This window comes from Caloenas nicobarica, chromosome 20 (assembly GCF_036013445.1).
Source record: "Caloenas nicobarica isolate bCalNic1 chromosome 20, bCalNic1.hap1, whole genome shotgun sequence".
Classification (NCBI taxonomy): Eukaryota; Metazoa; Chordata; class Aves; order Columbiformes; family Columbidae; genus Caloenas; species Caloenas nicobarica.
In genome coordinates this window covers 2,877,984-2,891,815 of record NC_088264.1, presented here as the reverse complement: position 1 = coordinate 2,891,815, position 13,832 = coordinate 2,877,984, and the positions used below count along the sequence as shown (strand labels likewise).

Sequence of the window (13,832 nt, the reverse complement as noted above, 5' to 3'; positions counted from 1 at the left end):
AGCTGCTTTTATTTTCACCGACAAGCGTTTCTTACAAAGTTATAAGCGAGATACAATGTGTTTCTTCTCCTGCCCTTTAAAACTGAATAAAACTGAAATAAAAGAGCGCGAACATCCCCCGGCCGCTGCCCTGCAGGCCCCTCGGCCTCCGAACCCTCAACCCTCCCAGCGGCGAAAGGCGATTTATTATTGATCCTAATTTACAAGAGAAATAATTCATTCCAGGGAAGTGCAGGAAATTCCAAGAAAGGAACAAAAAATTACTAAACGGGTGGATTATTATTATTATTATTATTGTTTTCGATCAGTGGTCCAACGTAACCCTGCAGATTGCTGACCTCTAAATTGCCATCACCACTACCCAAGTCTGGCTAAACACAAGAAAAACGCTGCTCTCTGTCCGTTTGCAAACATCCGAATGTACAGAAAACATCCACAAAGGCAAAAGAACCCAACCCCTTGCCGTGACGAATTTAAATTGTAGAATAAAGTGACATACAGGCTAAATTTTCCCCGTTCTTTCCCACCCGACTTAAGAAAAACAAATACGCCGAGCATCTGCATTCAACAGCTCAATTCTTTTTAACGTTACAGGAAAATATTATCCCGATCTAAGCCTGACACAGAAATAACTCAAAAATTACTATGATGGGAATGTTTATGCTAAATCCTTTCTGTACGGATGTATCTAATTTGTATTAGTCGTAAACAGCTTTTGTAGGCGACTGCAGCCTTTTTCGCAGACGGTGACCGTCGCTGTCTTGCTGGTCCTTTTTTGTACGAAACACCATATTAAAAACACATGATGCCCCCTGATTTTAGCATGGCCCCAAGAGACTGCTGCTGCTGAACTGTGAAGCAAGAGTCATAAATTTGAAGTCACTTAACATTCAGTACCAATTAGAAATTACTGATGATTTGTAAAAAAAAAAAAAAAAAAGAAGCTGACAGTGAAATAATTAATGACTTGTAAAAAAAATTGTCTGATGGAGGTTCATGTGTTTACAGATTAGTATTTTTGTATGAAATATGAGGAGGAAATGAGTCAAAGTACTTTCACAAGGAAAACATCTGTGACCTTAATGTTTCTATATGGCTTCTGGAATAAACAGGAGTTACATTTATTTTACGCTAGTGATGCTGGTCCAGTTACTCCACAGCATTCCTTATTTATTTGCCTGTTCCTCTAGTGTCAATTCTCTGTTAGATTTATAGCATATTTTGACAGCATTAAATAGACCTTGCACAGTTTGTTGGAGTTCAAGCCAACAAGCGTTATGGTCTGGGGACTTTGTTGTTTCTTCCCATGTTTTTATGGGTGTAAATCCCACAGCCCTCACTGTAGTTATCATTAATCTTTCCTGTACTGTATTACATTCATTCAGAAACAGTTTGAAAGACCAGTCCACATTTTTAAGGTGCCTCAAACTGAACTCTAAGGCGAGGTCTCGATCTCTAAAGCCTAATTGATTAGGCTAATACTATTTTTCATATCCAAGCTTTTCTGTGCACAGTCTTTCAATCGTGCATGCAAATGCTGCATGTAAGCAAGTTTGTGCACAGACCGTGATTCGATATGGATGATCACGTGCTGGCTATGAAAGCGACAGGTCTCATTTCAATAACTGCTTTTAAAACGTGGTTCTGCCCTCCAAAACCTAAGAACACATGAATAGCCCTTGGCTCCTGTCTGCTTCACTTCACATCTGTATTAGAAATTCTGTGCAACGATGATGATGTTTCGCAATGCTTCTGATGTTTCACAATGATTGCAATTTAAGATACAGTTCATGCACCTAAAAAGGCTTACAGAACTAGGCAACTGTAACTTAAGTCAGTAAGAATGGGAATGGCAGGACTCTTAATAGTCTGTATTAGGTAGCCGTAAGTGAATATATTTTATGGTGGGAAGTAAAACAGAAAGATGCTGCCTAATGGTTATAGTTATTGTAAACAGTCTCATCTTTCCCTTCCATAAACTAAAACAAAATAAAATAGCCATAAAGTGCTCTGGAAGGCTAAATAACCCAGAAGTGCAGAGTGGGACTGAGAAACCTGCTCCCATATTTTCCCTATCTTAAATATAGCAATAAGAGAAAAAAAAAAATCAGAAGACTTGCTTGTCTTTAGTATCTGTCAAAATTTTAAAATAATTAAGTGATCAGTTTGCAGAGTTCGCATAGAGTGTGGCTTTTGAGCAACCTACTAAATTAACTATTTGGTTCTGTTTAACTACTGGAAGTTTTATTTATTTCCTGTATACTGCATGCAAATACTAAAAGCAGCCTCAAATAGCAATGTATGTACCAGCCACCTAAGAATCCTAGCAGTACTTGTCAAATCCATGCATTTCAAAATCACGAGCTACTCCCCTGCTAAAACACCCAAGAACAGTTGTTAAAATAACTTTCTAGTTGGCAGCAAGTTGCTTTTGAAGCATTCAGTGGTCACACTTTCAGACTTTTTCCATAACCACGAAAGGTAGCAAATTTTAAGTGAAAAGATGAGGTTCCCCAGCAGTAACTTGGTTTTAAACAGTGAGGGCTTTAACCAAAACCAAACCTGTCACCTCTCAGTCAGGAAGGGATTGGTGCTAAGACTGCAAGAGCTGGTAATACCCCAACAAAGCCCGTTTCCTCTAGCCCTGACCCAAGTAAGTATTCACAATTAAACAGGGATTACTGGACTAAATAAATCCTGCAGGGCTGGGCTGAAAAGCGCTTCTTACTCTTGGGATTTTTGCTGTGCGTAACTATCTTCTCTGTCTTCTTCTGTGAGAATAGCTTTTACATCTGTGCTTTTTATTTCCGTGTGCAAAGATGATTCACCTTCTGGCTCCTCTTCCCCCTCACCAGCCTGCGGATCTCCCATGACCTCTGCGGCGCTCACCTCGCCCTGCTCCAGCACCCAAGAAACCAGCACGTCCGACAGTCCTGTTCTTGGGTTTTCTGTATCCAAAATGGGCACTTGCATCGTGTCTGCGTTTTCAGCAGGATCACGCAGAAAGCTCTCAGTCCCCACCTCCGCCGGCACGGCGTGGCTACCGCCCGCTCCTCCTCCCTCCCCGTCTAACCTTTTGCCTGCAGACCCATTTTCGGCGTGTTCCTCTGGCTGCGATCGATCATTTTTGCAGCTTTCCACGCCTGCGTACCAAACGCTCTGCTTCACCTCCACCCCTGCTGTATCTGAGCTTTCCACCTGAGCTTGTGCTGCATCGCCCGCCCCCTCGGACACAATCACTAAATCCATACCATCCATTCCCAAACAAGACGAAGATGGCTGGTCCTCCTTGAACTCCATGCATTCCGCTGCACCTGTATTCACCATCATCTGGCTCACTTCAATTCCTGCCACGGCCATTTCGCTCATCCCGTCGTTCCCTTTATTGTGCTCCTGCAACTTTGATATCTCACCTTGACAAATCTCCTTTATTTTCTCAGCTGGAGTATCCGCTGGTATCTCAACTGTTACTGTCAGCAAACTCCTTATCTCATTCACATCATCAAGGGATTTACAACTCCCTTCTTCTGACTCACTTTCTTTTTCAGGATTAGCCCCAAACCCTCCATTCCCTGTGTTTTCATCCTGGGAAATAACCCTTGTCTCAGTACTCACTTTCTGGTCATTGCTTTCTTTTTTACTATCCTCCTCAAACTCTCTTCCTACTGCATTTTCACTCTGAGACAATTTTTCCGTCATTTCTTCTTCTACCTTGATTTTCTTTTCAGCATTCCCTACAACCCCTGCTTCTGCTACGTTATTATGTGGGGAAGTCAGCTTTATCTCAGAATCTTCTTCCTGTGCTTTGCTTTCTTTTTCAGTGCCACGGAAAAACGCAGCATCCGTTGCCGTTTGACTCTCACAAGTTACCTTCTCCTCCACTGCTCCTTCATGTACCTGAAGTTCTTGTTTAGAGCTGGCTCCAAAATCTTGCACTGCAGTTTCAGGCCCAAAAGCTACTTTTTCCTCCACAACTTCTTGTGTCTTGAGTTCTTTCTCAGTGCTCACTACACCCCCCGCTTTCCCCGTGTCTGCGCTCTCCAAAGCGCTTTTTTCCTCTGCCACTTCTTGTTTTGGAAGGGCAGCTGAATGGGACTCCTGTTTTCCGCCAGTGTCTGTAACGAGCGCTTCTTCACTTTCACTCGCCTGATCACCAGCTGCGTCAACAGAACCCACCGCCTCTCTGTCTGACGACTTCCTATCATCAGCATCCTTCTCCCAAGAAATTTTTCCTGTCACGACGAGCGTTTCGTCGCTCTGAGTGTCGGTGTCTGACACCTCGGCTCGGGCAGTGGACGGTTTCTTGGCGGGAGTGGTTTGTGCCGATCCCGACGGCGTCTTCAGGTCTGTTAAGCTGGACACACTTTCACAGGGCAAATTCAAGTTATCTTCAAAGAGGTTGTGCTTCTTCATGATGGCAGCTTCTTTTATCACTAAATAAAACAGAAAGATCAAACTGTTTTGGAAAGACTGACAGAGGTGCATGGAAGAAGATACAGTGTTTTCCTGAGTTCCTTATGTACATTTTGATATTACAACAGTAAATTTCATTTTCAACTTGCTTTCAGTTTACATTTCTTTTCTGGGGGTGAGGATTTTATTTGTTTTGAATAATGGAACATCGATATTGACCTAAGCATTGCTGTAATAGAAAACTACCCAAGGACCCGCAACGGACAAAAGTAAAGTTTTGATGTGGAAGTATTTACACTGAATATAAGAATAAAAGTGTGCTCATTACATTAACTATTTTGCTGATATTTTTGAACGGGAGTGCCAAAGAGGGTCTGTTAAAAGTTACTGTGCAATACATATCACAGAATCACAGAATCACAGAATGTTAGGGATTGGAAGGGACCTCAAAAGATCATCTAGTCCAATCCCCCTGCCAGAGCAGGAAAACTTAGGTGAGGTTACACAGGAAGGCGTCCAGGCGGGTTTTGAATGTCTCCAGAGAAGGAGAATCCACAACCCCCCTGGGCAGCCCGTTCCAGTGCTCTGTCACCCTCACTGAGAAGAAGTTTCTTCTCACATTTAAGTGGAACCTCTTGTGTTCCAGCTTGAACCCATTACCCCTTGTCTTACTGTTGGTTGTCACCGAGAAGAGCCTAGCTCCATCCTCGTGACACCCACCCTTTATATATTTATAAACATTAATGAGGTCACCCCTCAGTCTCCTCTTCTCCAAGCTAAAGAGCCCCAGCTCCCTCAGCCTTTCCTCATAAGGGAGATGCTCCACTCCCTTAATCATCTTCGTGGCCCTGCGCTGGACTCTCTCCAGCAGTTCCCTGTCCTTCTTGAACTGAGGGGCCCAGAACTGGACACAATATTCCAGATGAGGTCTCACCAGGGCAGAGTAGAGGGGAAGGAGAACCTCTCTGGACCTACTAACCACCCCCCTTCTAATACACCCCAGGATGCCATTGGCCTTCTTGGCCACAAGGGCACAGTGCTGGCTCATGGTCATCCTGCTGTCCACCAGGACCCCCAGGTCCCTTTCCCCTACACTGCTCTCTAATAGGTCATTCCCCAACCTGTACTGGAACCTGGGGTTGTTCCTGCCCAGATGCAAGACTCTACATTTCCCCTTGTTATATTTCATTAAATTTTTCCCCGCCCAACTCTCCAGCCTGTCCAGATCTCGCTGGATGGCAGCACAGCCCTCTGGCGTGTCAGCCACTCCTCCCAGCTTGGTGTCATCAGCAAACTTGCTGATAGTACACTCAATTCCCTCATCCAAGTCATTGATGAATATATTGAACAGTATTGGTCCCAGAACTGACCCTTGAGGCACTCCACTAGATACAGGCCTCCAACCAGACTCCGCCCCATTGATCACAACTCTCTGGCTTCTCTCCTTCAGCCAGTTTGCAGTCCACCTCACTACCCGATCATCCAGTCCACACTTCCTCAGTTTTGCCGTGAGGATGCTGTGGGAGACGGTGTCAAATGCTTTGCTGAAGTCAAGGTAGACCACATCCACTGCTCTGCCATCGTCAATCCACCTTGTTACGTCTTCATAAAAGGCTATGAGGTTGGTCAAACACGACTTCCCCTTGGTGAAGCCATGTTGACTGTCCCTGATGACCCTCTTATCCTTGATATGTCTTAAGATGGCACCAAGGATAAGGTGTTCCATCACTTTCCCAGGGATGGAGGTGAGGCTGACCGGTCTATAGTTGCCCGGGTCCTCCTTCTTGCCCTTTTTGAAGACTGGAGTGACATTTGCTTTCCTCCAGTCCTCAGGCACCTCTCCCGTTTCCCAAGACTTGGCAAAGATGATGGAGAGCGGTCCAGCAATGACTTCAGCCAGCTCCCTCAGCACCCGCGGGTGCATCCCATCTGGACCCATGGATTTATGGATGTCCAGATTGCTTAATTGCTCCCTAACCCAGTCCTCATCAACTGAGGCAGACTCCTCCATTGTCCTGCCTTCCTCTGGGGCCTCAGGGGTACGGGGCTCCTCAGGACAGCCTCCGGCAGAGTAGACAGAGACAAAGAAGGCATTCAGTAATTCTGCCTTCTCTGTATCTTCTGTCACCAGGGCACCCACCCCGTTCATCAGTGGGCCTACATTGCCTCTGGTGTTAGTTTTATCTGCCATGTATTTGAAGAACCTCTTCCTGTTGTCCTTGACCCCTCTTGCCAGGTTTAACTCTAAGGAGGCCTTAGCTTTCCTAGTTGCCTCCCTACATCCTCTGACAACAGCCTTATATTCTTCCCAAGTGGCCAGCCCCTCCTTCCATGATTTGTAAACCCTCCTCTTCCACTTGAGTTTGCCCAGCAGTTCCCTGTTTAACCACGCAGGTCTCCTGGCTCCCTTCCTTGACTTCCTGCGCGTCGGGATGCACTGATCTTGAGCTTGGTAGAAGCAGTCCCTGAATGTTAACCAGCTATCTTGGGCGCCTTTACCTTCAAGCAGCCTTGCCCACGGGATTTCCTCCAGCAACTGTTTGAAAAGGCCAAAGTCGGCCCTGCTGAAGTCCAGGGTTGAAATTCTGCTCGGTATTCTGCTCCCACCACAGGAGATTCTGAACTCCACCATCTCATGGTCACTGCAACCAAGGCAGCCCCCCACCTTTACTGCTTCGACCAGACCCTCCTTGTTAGCGAGGACAAGATCCAGCAGCGCACCTCTCCTAGTCGGCTCCTCCACCATTTGCATCAGAAAGTTATCGTCAATGCACTGGAGGAACCTCCTAGACTGAGGCTGGCTGGCTGAGTAGTCCTTCCAGCAAACATCAGGGTAGTTAAAATCCCCCATAACAACCAGAGCCTGTGACTGTGAGGCCACGCTCAGCTGCCCATAGAAGGCCTCATCAACTTCCTCACCCTGATCTGGTGGCCTGTAATAGACACCCACAACAGTATCAGCCCTGCCAGCCTGCCCCTTAATTCTCACCCACAGACTCTCAACTCGCTCCTCAACCGCACCTGGACAGTACTCTATACATTGCAGTTGCTCTCTCACATAAAGAGCAACTCCACCACCTCGCCTGGCTGGCCTGTCTTTCCTGAAAAGGGCATAGCCATCCATGACCACATTCCAGTCATGTGAGCTGTCCCACCATGTCTCTGTAATTGCCACCAGATCATAATCTCCTGACCGAACGCTTGTCTTCTACCTGGGGTATAGACAGACAGATCCAGAGAGATACAAGTATTTTATATATCTATATATGCCATCAAGAATAGTTTGGTTTTCTGACACAAAAGCAGAGAGATCTGCAGGGAGTACCGCACTGGCACCAGTGATGTACTGGAAACTGCATCCAGCAGCACATTTCATTTTTTGGAAATTCATTTTTGCTACCATTAGATATCACCAAGTCTTTGCAAATAAGAGCATCCTTTCACTCCTTGGCCCACGGAATCAAGGTAAAACGAAGCTGGCGTAATTATGTTTTGTTGGAAATGTGCCAAGCTATCGCTTTGAGTTTCCCCGGTTTAGTGAAGTTGCCCCATAATTCAGATTTTAGGGCTTGCCACACATCTCTAGTGAGCTTCCCAGGGCTCCGGGAAGCTCTGAAGCAAGAGCTCACGGGCCAACGGTTGAAATGTTGCTACTGTCTGCTCAAGAATGTTCTCACCTTTCAGGGTTTCCTCAAGCAGTGTCTGATATAAAATCTCTTCATACACATTCTCTACTTGGATCACACTAGTGTAGTCAGCAAAAATGTACTGCTCGTATTTCTGCAGCTCCTGGGAACACAGAGAAGAAAGCAATGGACATGTCAAAATGAGAGATTCGGAGAGTCCCGCTTCGCTTCAACAGCACACCTTGGAGATGCCATCCAGCAGGTCTTATAATGCTCCTTGCTGGCTCTTCAACTATTTGGACTATGACTAAATGAACTACATATGTTTGCCATTAATTATGCACTTATCAAACAGTATCCTTGCACTATAGATCATTGTCATCTACATATAATAAACAATTCCAAAATAACAGCTGGTGAGGAAACGTCTCACTGTTTGCCCAAGGAGGCAAATCCACGGCAAGCAGGGGAGAGACAGGGCTAGGTTTTGTTTGTCTAATAGGTGTGGAACATTTTTACCTTACTGATTTACATGCAACAGGCTGTGTAGACAGCAATTGAGTCATTATCACTAAGCAGCTGCTTGGTGGTCTATAAAAAGCAAATTAAGTGACCTCTGCCCACTTCTACAAGAGGTGCCTACATGCAAACATCAGGATATTTTCAAGCAAAAGGTCAAGACTTGACCGGGCACGTCAGCCGTGCCGCTCATTTGCTTCTCGAGCTGGCTGCTCATTTCTGCAGAGACGCAAACGCAAAAGTCAGGTGGGAAATCAAACAGAAAGGGCTTGCGGGAAGTTTGCGCCACCGCTGCTTCCTCCAGCCGGTGTGGCAGAGGCACGGGCTGGGAACATGTATTCAAGGTGACAAAATGCTTCTCCCTGTGCGTAGGCATCGTGTCTTGAAGGCACTGCTGACACTCTACGAGAGACTATTATTTTGGGGATAGTAAAGTAGAGTGGCATACAGAAGAGAGTGATTTAAAATATGTTTTTGAAAGTCGTAGGTTTTAATAGTCCATACTCAAAGACTCGCAAGCATAACTTGGCAAAACACTTGGTTTTAAACTTGTTTTTGCAACTGAAACATGCTGGAGAGCATCAGCAAGAGCAGCACACCATGAGCCAGAATTTACTGCCTCCTGGAACTGATGAACTTGAAGCAAAAGTGCAGAGAGGCCGGGAAGGCATAGCACAGTCATGTCTCAGCAGGTACAGTGAAATCGCAAGAGGATACGCATGGGCTTCAAGAAGGGTACAGACTATTTTGAGGCAAGGTGAACAGCATTCCAGCTGGTCCCTGATGTAGCCAGACCGGTAACATCTCCACAAAACTCCGGTAGCCACATTTGCTGAGTACAAACCCACCCATACGATTAAGGGTAACAGAGGACATCTCTGTGGGTTTGTTTCCTGATTGTTGACACAATTAATTCCATTTTGAATGACTGAAAGTAGCATCTGGCTTTGAAGGAGGCTGCCAGCAGAGGTTTTGGGGTTCTGCTGGAAAGTGCCCTCTCTCACGGACTGAATTCCACACCCTTTTTTTTTTTAATCACAGAAACCTACTGGTTTGCACGTTGAAGCCAGCGTCTTCTGCATTGTGGGCAAAGTAATTTGCACCAGCGCTTCTTGAAATATCTTCTTCCGGATAGTGCTGCTGTCGTAATCGTATTGCTGTTGAAACAGACAAAAAGAGAAACAAGCCCAAACGTGTTTGGGGTTATTAATCACTCATCAGAGGAACGGGCTCTTGGTAACCTGTATAGGAGGAACTGGTTCTCCTCAACCTGTAACCGGTGACAGGTGAATCCTGAAAGATACTACATCATGGGCACACTCAGGGGTTTGAATTCCCATGCAGGTTATTTCAGCTTTTACAGAATTTCCCTAAAATTGTTTTCCGGGATCTCTTTCTCTTCATTTTTTTTTTCTACATAGGTGAGAAACAGCCTCCTGATTTCTCTCTCTGGGTATTTCAGCACTGCCTGTTCTGAGAGTAACAAATTCTAGGGGCAAGCTAAATAAAAAGCTAACAAACATTATTTACCCAGCACCATCTCCAGTTGATTTAATTGCAGTTAAAAGGACTTCACGTGTAAATAAATACTTTCACAAGTGTCTGCCCAGAACTAGGTTTTACCCCCAAAATGAGCAGCTTTCTCAAGTGCCACCAAATCATTATTTCCAGCTGAATGGTAAGAGATATCTCAACCCCAGGTCTTGCTGTGCAAAGGCTGCAATATTACATTTACCTTCAGTACTCTCAGCTTGACTTTTTCCATGGTCGTTGCAACTTTTGCTGAGTCTGCCTGGCGACTTGGAGAGAACAACTGCTCGAAAGTATAAACCGCGTTTTCCATCAGCTACAAAAAAATAATTAAAAATATATCAAAGACAAATAACATAAAATTCTTACAAGGATAAAGAAGCATGAGAAATGTAACCAGTAACTTAAACTGTATTTTTGAGAAGGTGAAACAGAGAAAGAATAATGGGCCTACAATCCATAAATATTTCAAGTACTTTAAATTATCGTGGAAGGGGAAGAAAAGCCTTATTTAGTTTGGATAGAAACACTCAGTTTTGGAAACAAGAAAACCAAAAAAGACGATTACCTAAAGCAAGAGAATAAGGTAATGAAAGTACCTCGAATAATACGTTACATTGTCCAAAAACCTCCTGCAGTAATTCAGTTCTCTGCAGGCTAACGGGCACAGAAATGTTGCCATTAATAAAGAAAAATAAGCCTCAGTGTCATTATTATGCTATCACAGCTTTCTTGTAGAGATTTAATTTCATATCACCATCCAAACTGTTGGTGACAAAGACAGAAAGTAGAATCAATCACCTATATATCAAGGTCACAGGCAAAACTCATTATCCCCAATAAGGCAACTCACATTGACTCCTACCAGATTCTGGTGGTCTTAATACTGCAGATAATTTTTTAAAAATTAATTAATCAGCAGCTTTCCTTATAATAAAAATAATTTCAATTTTTATTTGAGGCTAATGATAATTTGGCGTAGCTCTCATGATATCACTAAAGCTGCTTTTATTAATGCGGGCTGAGCGTTGTGCTCCCAAATTTCCTGAAATTGGCCACTAGAGGATGCCAGGCTCCCAAGCCAAGAATCCTGCTCCACCCCAGCTGGTTAAGCCAAATGCTTCTTTTACATGAGCACAGACATATTTGACCTTACTCGTTAATAAATGTCCACAGACACAAAGTGAAACTACTTGCTATTTTTAATGAGAAAAATACCAGCCTTTTAAAGAGAGAGAAACAATAACAGCAGGTTTAGATACCAGCCTTTTAAAGAGAGAAGCAATAACAGCAGGTTTAGAACAACTTGTGCTTTACTTTAACTTATTTATTGTGAATTTTGACTCCTGTTCAGACAAAAAACCCCCACTTGGTTTCTATGGGATGTATTTTCTGTCTGCTTCTTTGTCTTGACTCATGGTCTTTGCTTACAGACAGACATTGTATTGGCAGCATTTTGGAATGGTCCCTTCTAAAAGACCCAGACATGAAATCAGAATTTTATTTCTGAATAATTCTTTGGCTGCTGATCACGGCTGTACTTAGAAGAGCTGCTTCTAGGAAAACCCCATCCCAGCACTGTGCAAGAGACTCGCTTTCCATATTCATAACTCCCACTCCACAGAACTGGATGAGCTCCACTACACAAGATTACCAATTAGACTATTTTAGTTTCTCGACTACGGATTAAAATCACCGGATTCATAGAACTACAAGGCCAAATCTGCCTTGTGATCTGGCAACCAAAAGAAGTCTGCTGGCCAGCTCCTCATGGGTTTCTGGCCAGGCATCCAGAAGAAATAAAAGCAAGGCAAAATTATAGCTTATACCAATGCACACTAGGGGAAAAAGAGGTGGAGTTCCTTTTGTATCTGAAATCGTGTAGTCGCTTCAACCGTTCCCATGAGAAGCTGGTTAAAGCACCTACATGCAGCTCCATCCTGAGACGTCATTTGTGTCCAAGTAACTGCCACTTTCTAACACTAGTTGCCTTGCTTCATATTCATGAGAAAATAAACTACCAAGGAGGAGATGTTCCATTTTGGGAAAAAATATTTAAGATCATTCCTGAAAAATCGACCCTTGAGAATGGAAATCGGGTAGGTTTGAGCCGCCCCGCTGGTACAAGTACAACTTTCTCGGGTGCTGAGACACTCAGAATTCAGCATGTGAAGGTTCAGGGGAAGAGACGATCCATCCAATGTTGTTGTGCCTTACCGAAAGACTCACACACATGCAATCCCACAAATATAAATGTGAAACAGCTTCTAGCTGTGATTTTCTTAGGTTTTGTGATCTGTATGTTGATTGAGAGATATTCTGAGACTCTTGAGCAGCTTTTTATCAAGATTACTTTGAAGCAGACTAAGGACAAACCTAACCTGTTCTCCCAGGAGGAAAAACTGGATCTTACGGTACCTCTTGCATGAAGTTCTGTGTCCTCTGAATCACAAAATCAATGTGATAGACCCTGAAGCGGCTCTTGAGGTCTTGAAGGAGCTCGTGGAGGAGGTTCACTTTCAGATAGCAGGGCTCCATTTTCACAGAGTCGAGCGGCAGGTTCAGAAGCTGATCCACATTCTGCGTTCCAGTGGAGGAAGAACCGGTTTTGAGAGAAAGCAACCACAGGCGAATATTTAATAGAGAAAGTAACAGCGGTCCTCAAACAAATTCTGGTATCTGCATTCTAGCTGCACAAATATTTCAAGACTTTCTAAATGACAAAACCAAGCACTAACATCCCGCCACCTGGGAAAGCAAATACTGCTTGTCCTTGTACAAATGCAAAAGGCTCCAGGTATATTTTTGTCTTACCTCCTTGAGCTTCGTGATATCATTTGTCTTCTGGAAGTCCTGGATGATTTCGTTAACTTCTTTATCAAAAAGCGAGCGGACTTCAGCAAATCCAGAACTCACTGGCCCCATGAGCTCCTCCAGTATGGATGCGAGAAATGGCTGGATGTTTTCTGTGCAGCACTTCTGGGCAGGCTCAGAAACGGTGCCTGGAGAGCCAGACGAGACAACGATTGCATTTAGACTACTGGAGTGAAAAAACTCATCCGATCTACTTCACAGTGAATTAGACAACTCTGTATTTTTCCCTGGAGTCACGCCTCTGCAAAGATGATGAGCGTGATGAAAGGAGAGTTTGTAGTTTCAGGAGTGACAAGGTTTGCACAGAGCCTGGCCACAGTGACTCGATAAGGAATTATCTAAGCTTGGTATACTACAGTTCACTGAAAGCATCCTAGTCTGCTCTGTGACAATATCAACAGAATAGCTCCTAAATTATCACCTATTATTTATTTGCTAGCTTAAGCAACATCACTTAATGTTTTTCCTGCTTTTTACACTCACTTTTATATTCATAGCAAAACTAAAATTACTTCACATCACTTTACAACCACCTAAGAAGCCCTTTGGATTAAATATTCTGTGGTAGCCTAGGAATTTGCCACAAAGCCAGAACCTGGTTTTGTGGCACGTCCCTAGATATCAGGTCAAAACCACTACGCTTTTAATTACGTTCATGTGACCTGTATCTTCATTACCTATGGCTGTCCAGGTGGAAATGAAAGCAGAATGAGCAACTCTAATCAGGATACTCAAAACCCATCAGCTCCAGCTCCAACTTGAGCCTTGGTATTTTCACAGGCACAGCAGCCACAGGTGTCAGCTCCCATCAAAGGCAGCAGAGGCTCAAAGCATTTGTCTTCTGAAAATTCGTGTCTCCGGTTGGATTTT

General features: G+C 44.1%; 1 protein-coding gene across 1 annotated transcript in view; it reads right to left on the bottom strand.

The window, feature by feature from the left end:
• Positions 1 to 6: 6 nt before the first annotated feature.
• Positions 7 to 13,832, bottom strand: part of NIBAN1 (niban apoptosis regulator 1) — a 64,151-nt gene continuing 50,325 nt past the window's right edge. The window contains exons 9-14 of the mRNA XM_065649138.1: positions 12,903 to 13,090; positions 12,507 to 12,668; positions 10,294 to 10,404; positions 9,608 to 9,715; positions 8,091 to 8,202; positions 7 to 4,433 (exon numbers count right to left, since the gene is read on the bottom strand). Coding sequence (XP_065505210.1) covers positions 2,725 to 4,433; positions 8,091 to 8,202; positions 9,608 to 9,715; positions 10,294 to 10,404; positions 12,507 to 12,668; positions 12,903 to 13,090 — 2,390 coding nt within the window. The 3' untranslated portion in view covers positions 7 to 2,724. The remainder of the gene's footprint in view (positions 4,434 to 8,090; positions 8,203 to 9,607; positions 9,716 to 10,293; positions 10,405 to 12,506; positions 12,669 to 12,902; positions 13,091 to 13,832) is intronic.